This window comes from Perca fluviatilis, chromosome 18 (assembly GCF_010015445.1).
Source record: "Perca fluviatilis chromosome 18, GENO_Pfluv_1.0, whole genome shotgun sequence".
Lineage (NCBI taxonomy): Eukaryota > Metazoa > Chordata > Actinopteri > Perciformes > Percidae > Perca > Perca fluviatilis.
Genome location: NC_053129.1, coordinates 26989619 through 27015502, shown reverse-complemented (window position 1 = coordinate 27015502; position 25884 = coordinate 26989619). Strand labels below are relative to the sequence as shown.

The 25884-nt window shown below is 40.0% G+C and overlaps 1 protein-coding gene across 3 annotated transcripts in view; it reads left to right on the top strand.

Moving 5' to 3' along the window:
• scara5 (scavenger receptor class A, member 5 (putative)) overlaps positions 1–25884 on the top strand; it is a 103824-nt gene that overhangs the window by 10896 nt on the left and 67044 nt on the right. For all 3 annotated transcript variants that reach the window (XM_039782578.1, XM_039782579.1, XM_039782580.1), the window contains one exon: positions 3810–3938. In XM_039782578.1, coding sequence (XP_039638512.1) covers positions 3810–3938 — 129 coding nt within the window. The remainder of the gene's footprint in view (positions 1–3809; positions 3939–25884) is intronic.

Here is a 25884-nt window from a genome sequence, read left to right as displayed (position 1 = left end):
CATAAAGGCCAGATTTGTGCAGTATACGACTGATTGTTGTCCTATGGACAGAGTCTCCCACCTCAGCTGTAGATCTCTGCAGTTCATCCAGAGTGATCATGGGCCTCTTGGCTGCATCTCTGATCAGTCTTCTCATTGTATGAGCTGAAAGTTTAGAGGGACGGCCGGGTCTTCGTAGATTTGTAGTGGTCTGATACTCCTTCCATTTCAATATTATCGCTTGCACAGTGCTCCTTGGGATGTTTAAAGCTTGGGAAATCTTTTTGGTATCCAATCGGCTTTAAACTTCTCCACAACAGTATCTCTCGGACCTGCCTGGTGTGTTCCTTGTTCTTCATGATGCTCTCTGCGCTTTACACGGACCTCTGAGACTATCACAGAGCAGGTGCATTTATACGGAGACTTGATTACACACAGCTGGATTCTATTTATCATCATTAGTCATTTAGGTCAACATTGGATCATTCAGAGATCCTCACTGAACTTCTCGGAGAGAGTTTTCTGCACTGAAAGTAAAGGGGCTGAATAATTTTGCACGCCCACTTTTTCAGTTTTTTATTTGTTAAAAAAGTTTGAAATAGCCAATGAATTTCGTTCCACTTCATAATTGGGACCCACTTGTTGTTGATTCTTCACAAAAAATTACAGTTTTATATCTTAATGTTTGAGGCCTGAAATGTGGCAAAAGGTCGAAACGTTCAAGGGGGCCGAATACTTTCGCAAGGCACTGTATATTAGCATATTTAAAGGTTTAGTGCGTAACTTTTTGATAACAATGAATGCCTGTTACATTAAAGCCATAGCCAAATGGAGTATGTTTACAACACCATCACCAGGCAGACATGACTCAGAGGGAACACACAGCAGTGCACTCATGTAATTTCCGAACTTGTTTACAATTACTTGATGAATAAATATTGATTATTCTGTCTCTTTTAATGTCAGTTGGAAAAGCTGTAAAGCGTCAATGAACATCTTTGAAAAACAAACGCCTACCAGCATCTCTCTCTCTCTCTCTTTCATTTACTCCGAACAACAACACGACGACTGTGGTTTTGAGGGGGAGTTGCAAGTCACAACTTCAAGTGTTTACGCTAAGCTAATCACCTCGCTGCTCTGGCTCCATACTTAGAGGCACATACATGAGACTGGTATTAAATCAATCTTCTCATCTGACTCTGGGAACAACATCAAGCAAGCGTATTAATGTGTGTCTTACACCGGGGCTGGAGGAATAAATGTCAGAAGACAGAATGTATGTGTATGTGATAGTATGTGATAATTTCCCCCTTAAGCTCCAGACTGCTGGTTTTATTTTCCTGCCTGGTTTTTATGAAGGTGTTTGTATGATGTATCGTTGTTTTGTCTCAGTTCAGCATGAGTTTAACTTAAAAGGCGGCTTTTAGTGCAATTTCTGTTCCTATACATTCCAGCCATGTGACACATCTGAGCCAGCTGTGTTTGTCTTACGCTGGAGGTGTGTGTGTGTGTGTGTGTGTGTGTGTGTGTGTGTGTGTGTGTGTGTGTGTGTGTGTGTGTGTGTGTGTGTGTTGTGCGTGTGTGGGTGTTGTGCGTGTGTGTGGCTTGAAAAGTGCGTGTGCATCAGCAACAATCCACCAGTGTCCACTGACAGATTGTCAAGGTCCAAATGAAAGCATGCTGTTGGGAGGCCGCACTGCAAAAAATCAGTGTTTACATTTTAAAGTAAGACTCAAGCCAACATCATGACAGTTCACAGGAAGATCTCATTATAACCCTCATAATATCCCAGTGGGTGTAATGTTTATCATACTGTCACAAGGAGACAGTGATTTCCCAGAGACATGTGTTTTCATATTTCTCATCCTCTCCTGGGCTTGTTTTCCTAATTTAAGATGTTTCATTTTAGTCCAGCTTTTCTTCTTTCCATCCAGTTAATCTTACTGTAAACAGTTAAGTCTTAAGTGGTAGCTTGTAGCTTGAGTGACACCAGTCGTACAGTATTTAGGCTTTTTTCTGACATTTGGTGTTTTACTAATGTGTCAAACTGTTGACATTGACGTTCACTAAACCCCTCCCTTGATCCAGTCATACTATAGCTTAGCAACCGTAACTAGGCACGTAATATCTGTCAAGCTTTGGAGTCTTCTCAACATTCTGAAGAAGTTAGCAGTTAGCAAATACTCGCTAACCAAGGAGGTTTTGAAGGTAATGTCTTTTGCCTATTAAAACCCCAAAACACTAGACTAAAGTTTGTCTGTTCTAACCTCCTAATGTTAGCATGCATGGCTAAGTTGTATGAGTAGGCTAACCTAGCATTTCTTCCAAGTCTAAGAGTTAACAATGCTGCTCCTTTTTGTCCATGTGTTCTAAATAGATAATCAATTTTGTAGGCTACTGTCGCTTTAGTCCTTTTTCTTTAGCCTTCAGAGTTAGCATATGTAGCCGTTTTATACATACGCTAAAGACACTTCTGTAGGACTCTCATTGCAGGCAAATCAGCTGGAAACATTAAAAAGTCAACCAGAGACTAAGTGTCCAACTAAAATGAATTGTATTGCTAATTCAGTTTAATTATAGCTAGCAACCAACAACTGATAAAGCCTACTAGCCTTCAAAAGTGGCTAAAAATGAGATGCCTTTGTCTACTTCTATTTGAAATAGTTCCAAACAATTGAGGCAAAGCACACATTCATTTCTTTAATAATGTTGATGATAATTACTCATAAACAATATACTTGTGCGCTTATGTCTGAAAACATTTTTTAAATAATAAAATAATGTCACATTCCTATTCCAACGGCTGATGAAGGATGTGACTCCAGAAACAACCTTTGAAAATCGCTTCATCCTCTTGACCTGAAGGTGATGTACAGCTTAATCCCTGCCTCCTGCCAAGCTATCACACACACTCTCACACACACACACACACACACACACACACACACACACACACACACACACACACACACACACACAGGACAAAACACTTCCATCATACATATGCAGTGCTGTGTCAGTATTGTCAAGACTAATTCTCCAACATCTGTTTGACCCTGAGAGTAGTGTTAAGTGGTGACATGAATTATAGTAATAGCTCCAGTGAGTCTGTGTATTTTTTTAGTTCTATTATGTATTCGTGCATCTATACGTGTGTGTGTGTGTGTGTGTGTGTGTGTGTGTGTGTGTGTGTGGGTGTGTGTGTGTGTGTGTGTGTGTGTTATAAACATTTTAGCCGTGCCAAATGCATACATGATTGCTCATCTAATTTATATCTGTCATGAGACCGTTTAAACACAAGAAATGTGTTTGATGTTGCTGCTTGGTTACTTGTATACATATAATTGTATGAATAATTGTATGTTCTCTAGTGTGCTATAGGTAGATAACATGATTGTGTGCATTGCAGTCATTAAGTGTTTATGTGTATGTCATTGTACCAGTAAATGTCAGGCTTTATAAAAAAAAAAAAAGCCTTTGGAATTATTAGTTTTAGCTTTGACCACCAGTCCTTGCTTTTATGTACTCTCCTTCCTAACATTTTTGTATCAAGTAACTGGAAAACATGAGCTTTGTTATTGTGAACAGCCTCTTGCCTTACACAAAATGTCCCAGCCACTAATAAACAAGCTTTTACAGGAACGGCTTAGTTTTGTAGAAGGCAAACAAATCTAAACAACATTAATATGTTTGTTCCAAAAGCCAAATTCCTCCTGCTGTTTTATTTATTAGAAAACCCAGTGTAATGCGACTGCAAAATATTTGCACCTCGATTTTAACTTTTGTATTGTTTTGGACCCTATTTTTTATTTATTTTTTGTCTTGGTCAGGTTCTGGTAAGCGGCGCAGGAAGCAGGATCAGTGCTGTGCTCACCTGAACTCCCTCTCAGCCATCAAGTACGCCATCGTGTTCCTCTACATCCTGGTCCTTCTCACCATCTTTGGACTCTGCCTGGCAGGTAGGGTGTGACCAAGTCTTCCATTAGCTGCATGTCTTGGGCAGTCATTTAATCCTGAAATTTTGGTGATTGGAGAGCTCTGGAAATACAAGAACTAATTATTTTACCACTTTAGGATGTTTTACAAACATTTACAATAATACATTAGCCCACACAAAGTGAACATTTAGCTCATTATTAGAATAATTACATAATCAAAGGATAGACAGAACCACTGAAGTTATATCAAAGGAGCCAGTTACAGTACTCACAGCATAAGTACAGAAGTGACTAAAGAAATACTCTCTTACAACAGCTTTTGTAATACAACGTGGAATGTGATACAAAATCTATAGTCATAACAAAGTCGCCAGTTTATCTTCATGCTGGGAATCTCCTCTGCCTGCTCTGCCCTCAGAAACATCCTGTGCCTTTCAGGACAGACAATGGCTCCATGGTATCTTGTTTAGAGTAGTCAGTATTAAATGGTATTCTTATGCAAACAGTTTAATAAATAACAAGAGGAAAAGTATGTAAATCATAATTTTCCTAACACTCATCATTTTAATACTACTACAAAAATGGAAATGTTGTGGTCATATTTGTTTAATGATGATCTTGACCTTCTTCCGCATATTGCTTTCCATGACATGCTTACTGGTAATGAAGATTATGAAAAGTACAATTTACAGTCCACTAGGTATGTAAGTACTTAAAATAGTAGCATTACAGAATACTGAGACAAAGAAAGAAGATTTCAAAAAAGGACTTTTTAAAATGATATTAGGTGTGAGAGATCGAAACTTCAAGATATCTGAAACGCATCAAATGAATTATGGAATATATACAGCATCTGCAAAAGGAGCTGAGTGTCCACATCACCATGCCATATTGTACAGTATTGTATAGAAAGTGTCTAGTGCCTAACCTCAAATTGAATGAAAATCGAAGTGTTAGATCAGGGTGAAAACTGCTAATATCACACACGATGGACAGGGTATTTCATACCCGGTATCTATCTTTCATCTCTTGCACATAACTTTCCTTCATCGCCAGTTTGTCCGGCCTCAGTCAGGGAGAAAAAGAAAGAAGGTGTAAAAGAAAGAAATAAAGAAAGGTGAAAGGAAATAATGTACTGTACTGCACACATTGAGAAAGAGAGTATTTTGTCCATCTTTTGTTTTCATAGCTCAGTTGTGCAGATGACATCAGCCATTCCTCAAGGTTGAATTGTAATGTAAAGGACACACACACACACACACACACACACACACACACACACACACACACACACACACACACACACACACACACACACACACACACACACACTTATACACATACAACCCACAAAAACACTCTGGGATGTGGTCTGAAACTGTACTCCCCTCTTAAACTGTCTGTTCTAGTTTAACATTGAGAAAACACACACACACACACACACACACACACACACACACACACACACACACACAATAAATAAACAATCATTTGAAGCATAACCTAAACTCCAGTCATGTAAAAGTCCTGCTGGTGATTTTATTGAATTTATTCACTTGACAAGTTCACTGCTAAGACCTATATCTGTTGAAAGGTTTTTAATATAATGTTTCAATGTCAGAAGTAGCACAGATCTCTGTATTTGTTTAATGCAGCTTCACTCTGTCCGTAGACATTTTTCTAATCTGAATCGTGAAATCAGTTTTCCAAGCGCGGTGCACGACTGACCTCTGTGCTTCCTGCTGTTAACGCACAGCTCTGTGCATGAGTGACAGGTTTAAACGTGATTCCCACATGTGAAGTTAGGTATGTCACGGCATTTTGGAAGCGTGACAAGCTTGACTTTTTAGACAGCAACATAAAAGGGTAGAGTAGAGATAAAGTGTGACGGTGGCGGGTTCCCTTTGTGCTGCATGGTTCCCATACTCCCCTAATGCATGGCTGTGGGAGTGCCAGGTTTCAATCTGAGGAGGAGTCCACTATACACGTTTAACATGAGGGATCCTCAGGGTAACGTAAAAAACAGCACCACCTTTAGCCTGGTTCAGGAGTTGGCATCACAACTGATTTTCTAGGAGATGGAGGCCATGATAATTTGGTTAAAGGTGCCCTGCCACACAAAACCGTTTTTACTTGCATTTTTTGAAATATGTTAGGTCCATATGTGTTTGTGTTATGTGGTGAATGTGAAAATGAACTGCTACCTCCTGTGTCAGCTCTAGCCACTGAAAAGAAATAAGCAGAGAAATCAAGCCAATTAGAAAAGCTGGTCAGTCTGACATCACATTGCCTGAGCTCATTACTATTCATGAGCTCGCCCAGTTGGGCTGGGTAAAGGATTTTGACAGCCAGGCTCTCATTGGCTAGCTGTTAGCCAATCAGATTCAAACAGCTTAGTTTGTCGAATATTAATGAGAACTGGCACAAATCGAGCTGAGTCTTCCTGTAGGCTTTCTATACCACGCTAGAAAGGCTTGAAACAAGGTAACCAAGGCATTTTTTCCACAAAAAATGTTATAGAGTCCATGGTAGAACTTCAGACATTACCACAAAGTAATGAAATACGTGTGGCAGGGCACCTTTAAGTCGTGCAGGTTTGTGCAGTGTGTGAGGGTTCAGCTTTCAGCATTCAGCATCTCTTGACTGTAGATCAAGTCAAAACCAGTTGACTGCAAGAAAAGTACAGGAAGTGGGGTTGCGTAATTAAATGATACTCTGTTTTGTGATTGGATTTGGCATTTTTGCATCATTTGTGGTTAATTTAATTGGGCATATCGGCCCTAATAATGTCATATATAATAGAACTAGTTGGCACTCGGTTTGAGGTGCTCAAAGCACCAAAAAAGAAAAGAAAACAAATCTCCAACACTGGGAAACTCACGCCAAAACAATCTAGATTGATAAATAGCACTACAGGTAGGAGGAAAAATTCTTATTTTTGACTTTGGGATGAACTGTCCCTTTAATCTTGAAGCATTTTCATTTTCGACCTTGGAACAGAAGTTGAAAACGAAACCATCTCACGCTTGTTTTGGAGCTTTCGGCCATACTGTCTTGAGTCGTCTTGTTTTGAAGAGTTACAATTGATGTGGAAACTAAAGTTGCGTGGGATTTAAAACTTGGAACTTGAGACAAAAAGTTGCATCTTTTAGCTCTGAACTGTTAAAAGACCAGTGCCTTGCTCAGGGACCAATCAGAGAGTAGTCATTCACTCACCCATCAAAACATTTCCCTAGCTTTAAAAAAAAAAGAAAAGGAAATTACCCAGTCCCAAACCACCCTTACTGACTTCCAAAGCTAGATTATGTCTCAATATCACTTTCACACATCACACGTCTCAGTGATTGGCACAAAAAAGTGAAACTGTAATATGGAAATTCTGACTTGTGAGTTATGGAAATTAGCATTAGCTGTTGTTATTTCATATCAGTCGGTGTGTGACGCGGTGCCGTAATAAATTCCAGCGTCTTCAGAGCTTACACTGCTGCAGTTCCTCCTCCGGGTTCATTTGGAAAAACCCTGGCGTGATGCCAGAGTAGCCTCATGGCCAATCCGTGTGTGTGTGTGTGTGTGTGTGTGTGTGTGTGTGTGTGTGTGTGTGTGTGTGTGTGTGTGTGTGTGTGTGTGTGTGTGTGTGTGTGTGTGTGTGTGTGTGTGTGTGTGTGTGTGTGTGTGTGTGTGTGTGTGTGTGTGTGTGTGTGTGAGCTTTGGAGGCGTGTCAGACTTTATGGCCTACCTTCTGCGAACCCTGCTGTGGCCTCCTTGCAAATGCCAGCTCTGTTATTAGAGGAGAGGAAGACAAAGTGAGGCTGATAGAGACAGAGAGAGAAGGAGAGAACAATTAAGGAAGATAGAGTTAGAAAGAGAAGTGACGGACCCAGAAACGGGTTTAAGAGCTGTCTGGCTTCAGACCAGCAGTATCCTGGAGAAATCGACTGCTCTCACTGATCCTAATTTCATTTCAAGACTCTCCTCTCCTCGAGCCTCCCACTCACGCCGTAACCACGCTGCTGATGCCAGTATTCCCAGGCACAGAGATGTAGTTTAGACTTTGGAACGGTTTCAATGTCGTCAAAGAGGTATTTGGTTATTCAAGGCTTTTAGATGAGGTTGGTTTAGAAAATCAAACCGGGCTTTTCAACCGGCCTCTTTTAAATCGAGGGCCGGCCATCAAGGGCCGGCCATCCAAAAGCTAAGTGGCTCCAGCGTAACGTCACAGGAGGCCCATTCGCCACATACACACACAGTGCACGCACAAACACACTCACAGTGGCTGCCAGTTTTCCGATGTGAACACAGATTCAACTCTGTGTTATCCACATTTGCTTTTTTTTGTTTGAATTCTCACTTGACTTTTAGTTAGTTTTTTTTCCAGCTCTTACGCTGCCTCCTTTTGGGTTTCTCCCAACTTCATTGCTCAGCCAGCGTCTCCTGTCAGTTAAACACATCCGTATTTCATTGCAAAGCAGGATCACGGAGCATCTTTGGCTGGAAACATCTGCATTCATGTCATTATAAGTATAATATAGTATTTTCTGTGTCAGCGCATCTGATCCTAAATCTTAGTTTTTGACAAGTGAAGGGGGGAGAGTGGTAAATGGAAACAGAGACGGATAGAACCAGAATGACAGAGGATGAAAAGGCCAGCTGCTCCATTTATCATGATGCCTTATCAGTCCATTATTTTTACAAGTGTATCTCCATGCAGATAGGACAGTGCTCTCAGTGTCAGCATAGAGATTGGTCCATGATTGAAAGATCACGTGTTCAATTCCGCTGATAATCCGTGTCTATGCCTTGAGCCAGAATCCAGACTTTTATCATCTCAGAGGCGCCTGCTGGAGAAACCTTTTGTCTTTGTAGTCACTTGTTGTAGCCAACACAACTCAAGAGGAGGAACTTGAGAGACATGTTTGATCTTTTTAGCTCTTAAGCTGCACTAGACAGCTGTGCATGTTGACGGCCCAAATGGTGGCATGATGTAACTTATGTATACTTTACTTCCCAGAAACCCTGTGGGCTGACCTGCGTAAGTTCCTGAGTGGGAACAGTTGTTTACACGTAGGGACTCAGAGCTTTCTTTTGATCTCTCGAGAGCCTGAAGCTTTTGTTTGCTCATGTCTGATTGAGCAGTTTTTTTATTACTGCTATCGGCACACGGTAAGTTTCCATGCATCGTTTTCCTTCTTGGAGTCCTGTTAGCTCTTTAACATTCTATAATACTAATGCAGTGCCCGTTCAAAATGTGCCTGTTTGGAACCGGCCGATTGCTTGACCTGTGGTATTGCTGCTTGTAGAATTCATCAAAAGCAAATTGTACCCCAAAATTACTTACAGAAGGACCCCAAACCACTTCATATGCAACTCCCCTGCACACCCTACTACTAACTTACTGATTTACCTGACAGAGAACGTAGCAGATTCAGAATGCAATCACAAAAAATATCACAATGAAAATGTGGAGTAATCAGACATTTGCGTCATGGACTCATGGCGGTGCGCTACCCAACCGGCCCGTTATGAGCGCTAATCAGCACATATCTGCGTTAATCAACCACCAGAACCGGACCGTGTGTGTGTGTGTGTGTGTGTGTGTGTGTGTGTGTGTGTGTGTGTGTGTGTGTGTGTGTGTGTGTGTGTGTGTGTGTGTGTGTGAGAGACAGTGTTGTCTTGTGTCATATGATCGTTAACAAACGTAACACTTCAGCAGAGGTGTTCATTTCCATACAGGTTTAGTGGCTTGACAGTTAACGGTGAAGTAGGGGATTTGATTCGCGGGGGTATTTTGGCGACGGTAATGTTATTAGTTAGCAGTAGACTTAATTAACCCGGGGTGAGTCTGATGAAAAGTGCTGTGTCTGCCCGGTTCCGCTCTGAGATTTTCTCGCATTGCACAGCGCTGTGAAGGAACAATCTCCAAGATTAGGTTATGTTCTGCCTCTGGTTAGAAGTGGTGAATGTACGCTACAGCTCACAGCAACTTAATACTATATAGTGTCTGGCTTTTGTTTGATATTTAGTGTTGGCAAATGGATTTTTGTTGAGTTTCCTCTTAGCGAAAAAAAAGACACGGAAAAGCGTAGCGCCTTTTTTTTCGCCAACCTTATTCCACACAACAGTCGCGATGTTCCTTTCAGCTATCCGCTCGTGCTCCAGGAAAGTGAAGAAAAGTAAGTTTGGTATATCCAGCAATCATGTAGCTAACGTTGGAAACAGGAAAAGAGTCTCTCTACTAGCTGCCAAAGCTCCGCTGCTTTCTTCGACCCTCTCTGCGTCTGGTCCTGCGCTGTGCTCACTCAGGGCTAGATTTATCAAGCCGTTTGCGCCTGTTTCCAGGCGCTAATTGGTTGCAAAGACGGACGTAACTGATGCGGGCTATTTACAAACGGGGCACACTTGGGTAAAATCGCAGATTGTCTGCCACATGAGCGAGAAGAGACAAGTTGCGCTTTCAATATGCGCTCGTGGGAGGGTCATGGGGAAAGTGGGAGTTCCACCCAAAAAGGTGGGAGGATAAGCGCAAAGTGCGCCGAATTATATATTCTGTGGTATTTACAAAGAGCGCGTCTCTATTCTGCGGGGGAAATTCTCCGCCTCTTAAAAGCAGTTCTAAACCAGCCGCAGTCCAGTTTCCTCGTAGACCTTTATGCCGCTGGTGAAATGGCAACAGTAATCTGAGCAAGACAAAGACATAGGCGAGGCTGAAAATATCATTAACACAAGAATTACACTTTCAGTGAACACAACATCATTTAGCGTTACAGATCAAGCAGCCATGCAATATTAGAGTTACTGGAAGAAATCAAAGATGAAATTGAATCTCCCCCACTCCAGCAGTTGTTAAACTCCTCGCTATATTACAAATATATCGGCATCAGGATCATTTCAAACAGTCATAGCATCAGCTGTTGGAATATCGCAGTCTGCACCCAGCCATATCATAGCACCAGTAGCGCTTTGCTACAGCGCAATTTACGGTATAGTGGGCGGAAAAAGACGCTGATTGCCTGATGGGTGTCAGGGTTGATAAATACTACGCAAAATGTGGAAGCATAGCGTGCGCTATTACCGAACTCGCATAAACGGACGCAGCGCAAACTGCGCCAGTGTTAGTAAATCTGGCCCTCAGTGTGCAGTGTGAGAGGGGGAGTGGCCAGTGGCTAGAGCGGCAAAAGCCATTCTGTGCTTCTTTTACCGATACATATTTAACGATATCTTTTGCATTTCTAATCCAAACAAGGTCAAACTTGGCACTGCACTTACTCGTGTCCGTAGCAAGACACCTGTCAAGGTTGAAATCCATTGGACTAACAGTTTAAGAGACATGCGCATAACACACAGACAGACACACAGACAGACAGACTTTCCTGTAATTTATAGATAGATATAATAGCATAGAATCTCCATTTTGCAACGCTGGATGACCTTTGTGTTTTGAATCCCAGTTGGGAAGTGCCAGTATGCTATTTATTTAAAGGTTTGATTCAAAATGAATGGCACTTCATTTCAACAATTTATTTGGACAAAGCTTTGTCGAATCGTCTCCAAAAACAATTGTTGCATTCTTTAAATTAATTTAGATTTTTGATGATGATTTTTTTAATGGTCCACAATATGTCCTACACAACATTGAAAGTCACATAAGGTTCAGATTGAAATAAAAAATAATTGGACACTATATGAGTATGTGTTGGCCTATACACTACAAATCTTCTAATCTTAATTATATTCAACTATTTTCTATGTGTGGGTGCGAATAAATGAAGAGACAATATTATATGACTTCCTTGGTTGCGAAAGGGGAACAACTGTCCCCATTTCTTCATTGTTTGTGCTCAAAGACAGTCCAATCAGTTATCATGGACAACTCTCTCTCTCTTTCTAAAACCAAAAAGCTGAAACAGAAAGTTGTGACACGTTCCAGTTCTAGTTGCTCAAGTTCTTGGATTAAAAGTGTAAAGCTGATTTTGTTGTCCCACAGAGCGTTACACTTTTAATGCTCAAGTGAGCTTTATTCTACAGTATCTGGCTGCATTGCATGGACCAACACCTCCTCTTGGTTGCAATTGATTGGTCTAATCACAATGTGATGCTGAACTTTCCTCAACTTTTCTAAAAAGAAACCAGATGCAGAGTTTTGTCTAAAGCTGCCGCTTTTCTGTTGTCTCTCCATTGGAGAAAGTTCCTAAGCTCTTTCAGATGTTTTTCTCTTAGTACATCCAAGGTATTACAATAGCTTAGTTTGCAGATACGATGCTGTAAAACATTACTGAATTTACAGAAGAGGTGTTGGACTAAACTATGTCGTTTTTAAAACAGCACAGAAATAGACGTTTGATTGCTGTATTAGGTGTTTTCACATGTGGCTACAGTATGTGCGTTAAACAAATTCAGTAACAATCCAGAGTTTTATAATTGTAATTCAATTCTGCAGTGCATTTGACATCACATCCACTTGTTTTCAGCAGGTTTAAGATTAAAATTAAGAACATATTTTTGATACCTGGTCATTCTGAGGGCATAGAGAACCATCTCTGTACCACTAACAAGTCATTATCATCATCAATTCATGCAATTTTACCGTAATACACAATTTTGTTCTTAATTATTGTCCTTGCATGCATGTTGACTCATGCAAAAGGAACATAAAACAGTTGGTTCTCTTGTCTTGTAGCAGAGCAGAACCCTTTTGAAAAAAGTTCTCTAGCATTGTGTTCGTATGGTGCATTTAAGGACAACTCTAGAGTCTATGAAATATTCTTAAATTTAACTGGATTATTTCCTCATATTCATTAGCATTATCAACAACTCCTAGCCATAGAAGAATCCTCTTATCTCTGTGGGGCCGGGATGTTTTTGGTTGCATTTTGGCCTGACATTGCTACAAATATACCTTGTGCTACATCTGGAGCCAGTTCTCAGAATAACAGGTTGTGTAAAACACCCAACAAACACACCTAATAGCCAGAGATTGGCCCATGTATGGCCGTGCAGACAGAGCTTGGACTGATAACTGTCTGGGTGGTTTAAGCAGTATTTAACACATTTTATATATGTGTTCATTAGCTGGATGGAGATGTAAGGTGTTCCCACCTATCCTCATAGGCACAATCATGCAAAATTGGTGTTTTTTGGCCTTATGAGTCAAATTAGTTCAATTATTTAAATCCACCTTCCATTCTTAGAGGATATCCACAAAACAAAGTCTAGTTTTTACAGACACCTGTAGTATTTTACAGGTATGACTGAGGACATGAGCCCGCCATGTTTACAGAGTTATTTTCCATTTTGCAGATTAAAGGCGGGGGAAAAAATCGATACAGCAAAGTATCGCGATATTTTCCATGGCAATAGACCTTTTTCACAGCAGACATTTTGACTTGTCATAGTAGGAAAAGCACAGCTGAAATTGATAACCTTAACGATGGCTCAATTCCATCAAGTGTCCCAGTGAGCTATTTCAGTGAGTCAGCATGCACAATACCAGGGCCTCTCCTAAGTGGAATGCAGCCATCATTAATGGTTTTGAATACACCTGTGTTTTTCCTACTATGACATGTCAACATGTCTGCCGTGAAAAAGGTCTATACTGTATCAATACCCAGACGCCAAGTATCAATCTGATATTATATATGTGTTCGTCAGTTTGTCTGCTTTACAATCCCATTTTGCAGCATTAAAATGAAGTGAGATTTAAAAAAAAAAAAAAAAAAAAAGAGAAATGTATCTTTTTAGATGAAACAGATGTTGACAAAGGAAAAATTTGACGTTGGAAAAAAGGTAATAAATTGCAAGATATCGCAGAATATTGCAATATGTTTAAAATCGCAATAATATCGTATTGTGATGATAGCGTATGATGAGGCCTCTGGTGATTCCCACAGATCTTCAAGTGCTGCCTTAATTCCTCCCTTCCACTTATACTTTAGGTGCAATTGAGTCATGTTTTCCAGCAAACATGAAGCTTACAGGTTTGGCATGGTGGCGCTTTTTTCCTCAGCCTGTTAATTGCTGGAAAACATGATGGTGGGTTTGTTATTATTCTTTAAAGCCACGAAATCTATGAGCTTGAGTTTGTGTCTTTCATTGATAGGCAACAGGCATGTTATTGCCAAGCAGAAATAGGCAGCTGGCCCTGAAACAGCCTGGGGTTAGTAGTAGTTTGTAACTGCATTTGTTATCATCATTATTTTGTGTTTTACGTCGGCTTTTAATGCTACAGCTAAATTCTATTTTGGCTCTAATAAACGCGGATTATTTATAGTTCCCTGTTCTGTCGCCAGCAGTTGGTTTCAGTTAAACATTCCGTTGCTATAGCGACCATAACTGGCAGTGTTCCATGGAAGTCATGACGTCACATTTGAGCTAGCCTCTGTTCCACTAGCCTCTGTAACAAAATCCAGACGGCTCAAACATTCTCTATTTAAACTTCTAATGTTGATTTAAAGTGCTCATATTATGCTCATTTTCAGGTTTATAATTGTATTTAGATTATATCAGAATTGGGTTTACATGGTTTCATTTTCAAAAAACACCATATTTTTGTTGTACAGCACATTGCTGCAGCTCCTCTTTTCATCCTGTGTGTTGAGCTCTCTGTTTTAGCTACAGAGTGAGACATCTCACTTCTGTTCCTATCTTTGTTGGGATTCGCACATGCTCAGTACCTAGGTAAGGACTACTAGCCAGTCAGAAGCAGAGTATGAGGGAGTGCCACGCTAGCAGCTAGGCGAGCATTATAACGTGTGTTACAAAGTGACCACGTCTGTCTCTGAAGTAAAGGCTGGACTACAATAGAGCTGTTTGGAGCAGTTTCTGAACAGTGTTTTCTGTTGGAGATGGTAAGTCCCTTTGGGGTGGACTTTGGGCTTTTTCACTTTGTAAACCTATAAGTTGCACAAAAAGATATATAACATAATAAAGGAAAGGGAAAAAGCCTAATATGAGCACTTTAATAAATGTAAATGAAAACTGGAGTTTCTTTCCGGTTAAAGATGATCAGAAGAAGATTTAAAGTGTCTTTACAGCTGCAGCAGTGATGGAAACGTTGTGTTTAAGGAGGTAAAAAGCAGCAGTTTGTTCCTCGTGAATCTGGTTTAACTTCAGTCAGACTTTTTAAAGGTGAAGCAGGTCAGCGATTCTCCGCTTTTCTACAAAATAAACCGCATATTTTTCTATAAAAGAAAACCTAGCTTCTGTAATTCAATGCAATAGGTTATTCAACAGTTCTCTCATCGGTCTTTCTGAAAAAATGAAGCGTGTTCCTGGGGTTTACTTTTCATATTCTAAGACAAATCAGCCTCCACTGATTTTGATAAAGTTAAAGTGATGTTTCCGAGTAATTTACCCTAGGGTCCTTTGCACCATGACCTCGAGCCAAACACCCCCCCAGAAGCTTTTTTCACCTGGGTCTAACATTGGGCGAGTTAGCGTAGAGTAGCGTTAGCCGCTGAGTAGCTTAGCGCGGGGCTAATGGACCCACGTTTGTATCTCTTAAATGACCCCACTAATAATGCCCGAAATGATACCAAAGGTCTACACTAGTATATATAGGTTATGCTCTCATAAAACGATGGATTGGAAAGTTTGTAAGTACACCAGAAGTTTATGAACACTTGCCTGCTCTCTTCTGCTCTCTGTTGCTGCTGCTGCTACCTGCAGTTAGACGATTGCTTAGGGCCGTCTATAAATTACTACACCGAAAAGAGATACAACAAAAATATGTATTAATTTAATGATTAAATAAGGTAATGTCTCCAAACTTACCTCAATTATTACTTGTCTCCTGTTAGTTATATTACAGCACTTACTTTAAAAAATAAGTTAAATTAAAAAATATTTTTGTTCCATCTCTTTTCGGTGTTGTAATTTGTAGATGTCCCTAAGCACTCGTCTCACAGCAGCAGCAACAACAACAGCAGAGAGCAGAAGCCAGCAGGCAAGTGTTATTTACATAAACTTCTGGTGTACTTACAAACTTTCCAATCCATCGTTTTATGAGTGCATAACCTATATATACTAGTGTAGACCTTTGGTATCATTTTGGCATTATTAGTGGGGTCATTTAAGAGATACAAACGTGGGTCCATTAGCCCCGCGCTAAGCTATTCAGCGGCTAACGCTACTCTACGCTAACTCTCCCAATGTTAGACCCAGGTGAAAAAAGCTTCTGGGGGGGTGTTTGGCTCGAGGTCATGGTGCAAAGGACCCTAGGGTGAATTACTCCGAACCATCACTTTAAACAGTGATTACCTTGTTAGCACAGAAAAAACGTGGCGTGGTTACTCACGTCATCGTCACTTGGTTTCGACCATAACCATAAAATTAAACCAGTAAAATGTTGCAAATTTTTTTAAGCCATAATCTACAACCCCTCAACTCGACTCGTCTCTTCAGTTTAGCCGTGATGTTCAAAAACGTGAAGGTCTAGGGCTTATGTGAAATAATCTTTGTTGGTGCTAAAGGCTGCACATTTAAGAAATTAGACTTTAACCCAAACCTCAACTTCAGCTGAAGTTTCCCTCACCCCTTATCTGTCTTTTATTTCTTTTTTATATGTAGGAGGTGCTGTCTTTCACCAGTTTTAGCAAATTCTGTATATATACTTTTGGTCGAGCCCTGGAAGATTTTTTTTTCTGCTAAAGAGGATAGAAAGCGCATACTCTTTCATTAAAAAAACTCCAACCAGTGGGTCTTTTGGACAGTGGTGAGGCAGAGGACATCGACATACTTGACCATTAAAAAAGCAGAACCACAGCCTTTAGACTACTTTCGCTCTTTTGAGGTTATTTTAGAAAGTACACACCCTTTTACAACATGATACCAGATAAAAACCTTAAATGTAGATCAGATGTGTGCTGCTAAGTTTGTCCGTAGAAAAACTTTCAGAGGGCAAATCTGACACCACAAAGTCGATCTCCTAACAACTTTAAAGAGGAACTTTAAAGGATAAACCACACCCTTGGGAACACAATCAACATTTTTGCTTCTGAAGATTAGGTGTCTCTAAACTGGCTCTGTTTATGTTCGACATGGATGAGAAATTCCTTCCCCCAGACACACTAAATCCTCCATCACAGACCAAATGTGTGCCAGAAGAGACACTTTTTCATGTCCCTATACATGCAGACATTGGCATAAGTTCAATGCAAATAAATACACAAACTACAGTATAGCATTATGAGACACAGACAAAAAAAGGCACACTCAAACATGGATACAAAGACACCCACGCACACGCCTACAGACACATGCATAAAAACACAAACATACTTCTACGTACAGCACACATACTCTAACATTAGATGACACACACAATCATAGTCACAAACACAGTCATGTACACGCACACAGTTATTTACACACATACTTGTGCACACACATGCATAATGCACGCACAGACTAACAGATATTCAGGGCACAAGCACTGCCACAAACCACATACATGACTGGCACTACACACACACACACACACACACACACACACACACACACATACACATACATACAGGCCAAAAGTTTGGACACACCTTCTCATTCAATGTGTTTCCTTTTTATTTTCATGACTATTTACATTGTAGATTCTCACTAAAGGCATCAAAACTATGAATGAACACATATGGAATTATGTACTTAACAAAAAAGTGTGAAATAACTGAAAACATGTCTTATATTTTAGATTCTTCAAAGTAGCCACCCTTTGCTTTTTTTATTAATAAGGGATAAACTTCCACTAATTAAGCCTGACAAAGCACACCTGTGAAGTGAAAACCATTTCAGGTGACTACCTCATGAAGCTCATTGAGAGAACACCAAGGGTTTGCAGAGTTATCAAAAAAAGCAAAGGGTGGCTACTTTGAAGAATCTAAAATATATTTTTTAATATATATTTTATTTTCAGTTATTTCACACTTTTTTGTTTAGTACATAATTCCATATGTGTTCATTCATAGTTTTGATGCCTTCAGTGAGAATCTACAAAGTAAATAGTCATGAAAATAAAGGAACACACTGAGTGAGAAGGTGTGTCCAAACCTTTGGCCTGTACTGTATATGTAGACATGTATGTCACATGTACACACTACACAAAGTCTCAGGGCCCCTAAATTGACTTTGAGAACATAAAGCCTCTTCTAATGAGTTTCTGTACTGTGTTCATGGTCCTTTCCGTAGGGAAGTCTGGAGGGGATCCAGCATTCCCAATAGGAGTCTCATCATAAGAGGAGGAACACACACACACACACACACACACACACACACACACACACACACACACACACACACACATACACACATACATACACATACATACACACACAAAGAAACATAAGGAGTAAAGTCAGTTCTTTATTCTTCAAAAAGAGAGGTCCCAAAAGTGAACAGCCTCATTCAAGCAGCCAAAGTCTAACACAGGCCATTAACATGTCAAGACTAATTGGACCAGACCTCATTCTCTCTCTCTCTCTCTCTCTCTCTCTCTCTCTCTCTCTCTCTCTCTCTCTCTCTCTCTCTCTCTCTCTCTCTCTCTTTCTTTCTGTCTGTCTCTCTGTGTTTCCTCAGTGCTGCAAAGATTTTTTATTTTGTCTTGATGCAGAAAACGTTCACTCAGTACAGAAAAATGCAATAATTAAAGCAAGTGGTGTCACCATGGTTGTGTGGTTGCATAACCATTAATTGATGCATTATACTTTTAGGACAACTGTTAAAGTAGTGTAAATTTTGTCACCTATTTTTAATTTAGTCTTAGTCTTGTGCCAAATGTCCTTGTTAGTTTTAGTCATAGTCATTTACTATACTATAGTCATTTAGTCATTATAGTCACATATCTTTTTTTGTTAGTCAAGTTTTAGTCGACTGAAAGTCTCGTCATTTTAGTCTAGTTTTAGTCAAAAGAAAACTCAATATATCTTAGTCAAGTTTTAGACAAAACATGTTAGTCTTTTTTTTAAATAACAAATTATTTCTCAGATTATTTCTGATAACCATTTGAGTCAAACACCTGAACCCCAAAGACCCGAAAAGACAGAGGCTCGCAGCAACAGCACAAACTCATTCGGAATATTTTGAAGGCGTAACAGCTGAATATTCTATCTCATGATGAAAAAGACGATTGTAGACGAAAATGAAGAGAGATTTTATCTCAGTTTTTATTTTATGCAAAACATTTTAGTCAACAATAATGCAGGTTAATTGAGTCTTAGTCAGCGTTTTTTGGACATTGGCGCAATCTCGTCATCGTCTCGTCTTAGTCATGGAAAAAAAGGTCGTTGACGAACATATTTAGTCTTGTCTCGTCTGACGAAATGAACACTATGTTAAAGAACAGCATTTTCTTTGTTCTTTGGTGTCATCTTCAGCGTGAAACGTGGCCAACATTACTGACAGTAAAGAACAACAACAACCCACCCAATCCTAATAAATCTTTCAAATACTATTTTATGAGGATGTGGGACATATTATTTCGTTTGTTTGTTCCACCGTTCAAGACTTTTCCGTTTCCTTAGTTCAGCTGATAGCTGCTTAACTAATTCACATTTAGTTGTTGGTGGCTTTGAGCATGTTTGTTCGATAGCTGGATTGGAACTTAAGTTATAATTTAGTTTCTGTTTTCCCAACAAAATATATACATGATACTTGAGAAAAACATGCTGTAGTTTTTAGGCGTCTCTGTGGATGAAATATGGATTTTCATAAATATTTACTTTAGCTTGATTTCTTTTTCTCCCCGTTATAATGATAAAAACCATTCTAATGCAACACTTTATCATACCCAGCTGACACACTTGCTTTGAAAAGAATAAGTTGTAAACATGCAGAGCTACACACATTCAGTTTAGCTTTAAGCCAAACAAGTTCATGAGATGCAATAAAGTGGAACACTGCAGTGCGTAAATAACTCCAACACAAATAAAAGCAGCGAGCCTCAGTGATGCAGCTCTCCATAAACAGCTACAGTGATTTTTCAATCTGCAGGAGATGGGGGGGTTAAAGCTTCAGGGATTTCAAGAGCACGATAACAGGCGCCTAAATTAGTGTTATTTTTTTTATTTTTTACGAGCAGACTAATTAAGCAACAACAGATTCCAAAGAATGGGTAGGCTGAGCTCAAGTGTGTTTTACACACACACACACACACACACACACACACACACACACACACACACACACACACACACACACACACACACACACGACTGTTTGTAGGTAAACGAGTCAAGGAGGAAGAACATAATTAAAAAGTATCAACCTTTCACAGCATAGAGAACCTTAATAACTTTAGATGTAGTTGTTGCAGAGTATTTGTTCAGGTATTAAAGACCGTCAAGTCAATCAATTAAGGAATCAAAGCAGGTTTAAATCCTGTGTTTTCATTTTTGGTGTCAGATCTTCATTTATTAATAGTAAGTTGTATTTTTAAACCAACCAGTGAAACAAAAGAAATTAAAAGTCTTGATAATATGCAGTCGATAGTAGGCCTTTATTGCATTTGTTAACTTAAAAGCAGGTAGTAAGAGAGACTTAGAACTGTGGTATTAGTGGTGAGAGTCAGTTGATCCATTCATTGAAATCCCCCCGAACGTCACTCCAGGAAACACACAGACACCCCCACAAAGGCAGAAAACAAGTGCTTCTATTGTACCCAAAACACACACACACCTATTAAGTCATTCAGCCTCTCACAGCAAGAGCCTCACTTTGATGTCTGCCATATCAGACAGGGTCCACGCTTAGAAATTAAACAAAACCCCCGCCACCACCGCTGTCACTTCATTTGGACATTCCTGCAGCTGAGTTACAGCTGGCTGAACTTAACACACACAACCTCCACCAGACTTGACTTAACTTGACTCCACAGTGAAGAGACATTGTTGTTTAACCCTCCATGAAAGGACCAAATAAACAACAAAAATTACACTCCACAACATCTGCCAAGTTGAATTTTTAGTTTATACATTTCAGACAGTTTTAATAAACAAAAATTCAACCGCTCTTTTCAGAAAATATATTACTATATCTAGTGTAATTCTGTGTTTTAACAGTGATGTTTACTGTGTGTAGCCACAGCTGCAGAACCGGGCGATGACTAGGCATTAACCCTTGACAGCAGTTATGTATAAGTGGGTTGCATGCAGCGGTGTGGTCTGTGTGATAATGGTGCCATTCACATTGAAACAAAACAAAATAGCTTTAGTCATGTTGCAGAAAATAACTTAAAACATAAATGCATCACTGTCGCATTAATTGTAATACGTGTTTTATATTAGCTGAAAAACAAAGATATCATATTCGATCTGAATGTCAGATTGTATGTGATGCTAGTGGTTTACTAAATTTAAGACTACATCTCCCTTATATTAAACCTGTCTTGGCCCTCCCCCTTCTCTTTGCCTTTACTGAAGAGGATGAACTTGGGTTTCAATGAATTTCAAATGACTAAAACTATAAATCATTATATTAATTCATAATTTGTATATTTTTAACAAGTTAACAAATCCACAGTCTAACAAAGTTGTTATGGCTAACATGTTAGCAAATGATTGCCTATTTTGTATGCCATAATGTGTAATTGTCCACTTAATGAATTTAACTGTACGCACACGCTGCCGACTTGAGCTGCAAAAGAAGCTCTGGCTGCCCTGTCAAGGACGCTTGTCAAAAAGTACGGGGACGCTTTGGCCGCTCTGACGTGGCAGCAGTCTATGTTCGATCATGTTCAACACACAATTGAAGAAAAAGCACAAGCAGCCACTGCACGGCCAATACACTGACACTAGAAAGCTTTTCTAAATTACATATATAATGACAGAACTTTTTGTTGGTCGCAGAGGTATCTGTTAGCAGTTAACCCGCTCGTTAGCCGCTGAACCGCAGCAGAATGCAGGCAGAGCGAGCAGCTGCCATACTCTACTCTGTTGACCCGTGTAGGACTTCACTGTCAGCGGACTGTTTAGAGACGATGTGACCGGCAGGTAACGTTAAAGGGGTGATAGAATGTTTATACAGGGTATTTCACACTGTTCCTTAAAGTCTCCTAATGGGGTATGTAACATTGGTTGGGCTGAAAATACTTAATACTTAACTACCCTGTGAATATGGCCCTATTTGTAGGAGCTTTTCTTCCAAATATGGTATCCTCATGAATATTTAGATGAGCTGCGCACTAATTGGTTGAGCAACCACTCACACATACGTTGGAGACGAGACTGCTATTTCGTTATTAAATTCACTTCTGAGACTTTTTTATGCGAGAAATCAACTGGGCCGTTTTACGAAAATTGATGGCTAATTGCAAATTTGGTTAGACGTGTCGGACTTCATTAGCTCCAGACAGTCTGACGAGAAAGCGGGAGCCTGCTTGGCTCCATACCCAGGGGAAAGTCACTGTTTCTGGGTTACTGGATTACCGGGGCTCCGCGGAGCTGGCCGGCGGCCGGCATAACTGTAATATATTTACAGTTTGAATTTCGTCATGCCACTTATATTACAACTACCCCAAGGTCTTACAAAGCTAACAGTTGTGTACGATTTCAATTGAATGCACTTTTGTGAATTTCAGAGGTCTAGGAGGAGGCTAGCTAGCTCTCATTGATAAGAGCTCCATCCAGCCGCGGGCTTTATCAATGAGACTCGCGGACAAGAGGCGTATATTTCCCCAATCGTTTGTTTAAATAACTCAACACACATATCCATTATAAGATTAACTGGAAGCTGTGGTAAGAGATTGTGGGCGTAACAAGCTCGCTGACCACGCTCTCGCTCACACACACTGGCCATTTAGCAGGAAGAGGGGAGCTGCAGGCCCTGGAGCTCTGTCAGGGCAGCGGCGTTTGGCAGTCCAGTAACCCAGAAATGGTGACTTTGTGCGGGTAATCAGTAATGAATTTAGTGATAAAATAGCAGATGAACAGTGTATACAATTTCTGAGATCTGCGCGACCTATTCAGAAGACTACCTGATCTCAGATCAGTGGTGTAGCCTATGTAAATGTTGGGGCGTGACAAAGATAGAGACTAGAGCCACCGAGTTGATATCATGGTTCGTTGAGATTTGCCCGTTTTCAGCATCAGTTTCAAATTGTGAGATTTGCAGAGGAAAGAGGTGTCAATGGGTTTTGAGGTTCTATGTATGTCCTATTTACCCTCCAAACTGTCGTTATTCAACTATGACAAGGTAAAATCGGTTTTGCATTCTATCACCCTTTAACTGGTCCCTATACACAAACAAAGTCATATCATGAATTATAGGGAACCCAGCAACAGCGATGATGAGCTTTTTCTCCATTTTCTCGGAACTAATGTTATATGGTAGGAACGAAAGTTTACATCGTATGTTTCTCTGGGATTAGCCAGCGTGAAGGATGTCTATATTCCGATTGGTTGCTGGTCGTTTTCCGCTGAACCGCGTCATAGCTCATTACCATAAAGTTGACCAAACTTTCTGCTTGACACTCTGGTCGCTCAACAAGCCCAGCATGCCCAAAACGCGACGCCGACTGATTTGCTGCTTCTTGCAGCTGAGAGAAGCTGGCTTCCATTGAAAATGAATGACTTCCTGTAACATTGAAGTCGGCGGCGGTGTGTACCTACAGTAAGCCATTCTCCTTTCGGCTTTGTTGGGTCTTAACCAATTTCTGATCCATATCTGTCTATTCAGCCTCTAAATGTTCAATGTTATCCAACAGTTGGGGCTAACTAGCTTTCATTTTGGTGCTGGGCAGCTAGCATACAGTGATTACCACTTTTTTTGTACTGAAAACAGTGATATGAACAACAATACTGAAATGTATTGTATATTTTTGGACCATAAGAGCTGAATAAAGGAGGCTGAAAAGCCCTGCAGTGAATTTGCTGTGGGTTCATCACTGTGATTGACTCGATTGCCATACATACAGTACATACTACCATACACATACATAGTGTAGTGGTAAAAAGAATGATAATTAATGTAGCTTTTAACTTTGAAATTCAATATTTTTTGTATCAGCTGTAACATGACAGAGCAAATTTCTGGTGGTCACATTGGTCACAAAAACTAGTTATGCTAAGAAAGGATGAGTCCAACACTTTATCCTACTCATCTGAAACCCTTCCTTTAAAAGTCCCCGAAGGATCAATTGTAAACATGCAGAGCTTTACAAATTTTCGATATGCTTCATGCCAAATCATGAGAGTATGACAAACAAAATACTTTGTTTTCCAAGTTTTCCTATTTAATAAATGTATTTGGTCTACCTCTGGTTCCCAGTCCAGACCTACAATAAAAACAAACAATCACCACTAAACACAGATGGACCCCAGGGGTCCGTTCCAGGAAGGAGGTTTAACAAACTCTGAGTCTAACCCTGATGTCTGAGTTGATTTACCCTGAGATGGGAAACTCAGAGTTTTCGGTTCCAGAACAGCTGATTTGAGTTGGTTCAATCAACTCAGAGTATGTTCACTCAGGGTTACGCGCGTGCACAAAAGGCAGTATGAATGGAGCCATGATTCTACGATTCACCATGGTAACAACCACAAACAAACGGGGCGGTGGAAATACTCATGCGCACAAACAGCGAGTTTGAACCTACTGTCTGTGGTTTGAACATGCATTTCGTTAAAAAAGCAAGACAGCGGCTGATGCTGCAAAAGAGAGAGAATTGGTGTGGGAGAAAATTGCTGCTTGAGTCAATGCGAATGCATTAACAGTGTATTCATTTCATAATTTTATAATTTAATCACAGTTAACTTATAATATTACTGGTAAAAACTGGAATTGTATTACACCTATAATTTCATTCAGGTGCAATCCTGCAGGCGAAAAAGTAAACTATAGCCTACTAATCCCATTCTGAGGCTGCAGCATCATGATCATTAACAGAACTATAATGTATAATCATTTATTTCTTTTTAATGGCTCTCACTGGTTTGTGTCCAGGGAACACTAGGCCTACAAAAACGTTTAAAAAACATTTCAGAGCGAGTCACACTTTTCTGACGGCTCTACATGCAGTGGCTTTACTATTACAGTATGATCCGCTACGCTGTTATAAAGAAAACTGCCGTTTGCAAGAAACGTAATGCGACACAAAGAATCTGCTTGGATGTTAAAGCCTGTCCACGATGGTTGATGTTAGTGATATGAGGATGGATAAGGTATCTACATATCTAATGGTCTGTGATAAAAAATACCTCTCAAATCGGTTATGTGGAAATGAAAATACATCTATAGTCGGGACTCAATACCCACGTAAACTCTCTGTGAATTAATAGCCTACAGCTTTTTCATCAGCGGGATCGTCAACTAAAGGACATGACACTTTTTATAGTCTGCCTGACATAAACTAATACGTCTTTTTATTCATGCAGATAACAAACTGCATTAAAATGCACCTGATAGCCTACAGACTGAATGAATGAATGAGGAAATGAATTTCTCTGAGAGGGAGGAGACTGAGAGAAACTCACATTTTTTTTCCCCGTTTCTTGAAGAAAACCTGCTCCCGACCAGGTTAAGTTCACAGACTCCGTTACCATAGTAACTGACTCTGAGGTTAAGTTACCTCTCTTTCTGGAACGGAAAACCCAGAGTTTCCCTCATCTCAGGGTTAACAAACTCAGAGTTTTCACTAAACCTGCTTTCTGGAACGGGCCTCTGGAGGCAGGTGGTGTGTGTGTTGTGTCTGTTTTGGGTTGTAGTTTGTGTATTGTAGTGTCCAGTTTGGGGTGTGATTGTTTTATTGTGGTGATTGACTGCGGTTGATTGCAAAGCTGTTTCCTCCAAGCTGCAATTCAACACAGACAGTTCCCCTCAGCTCATTGTTTTGGTTTTTACGGCTTTACTAGTTTGGTTCACTCCCACTGCTCTCATCTTTTTTAACAAAAACACTCTGATACAACACTGCTATGCACCAAGAAAAAAATTTCCATTAATACTGTGTTTAATATTGATTTTAGTCAAATCACCCAGTCCTAGTTAGTCCCATTCT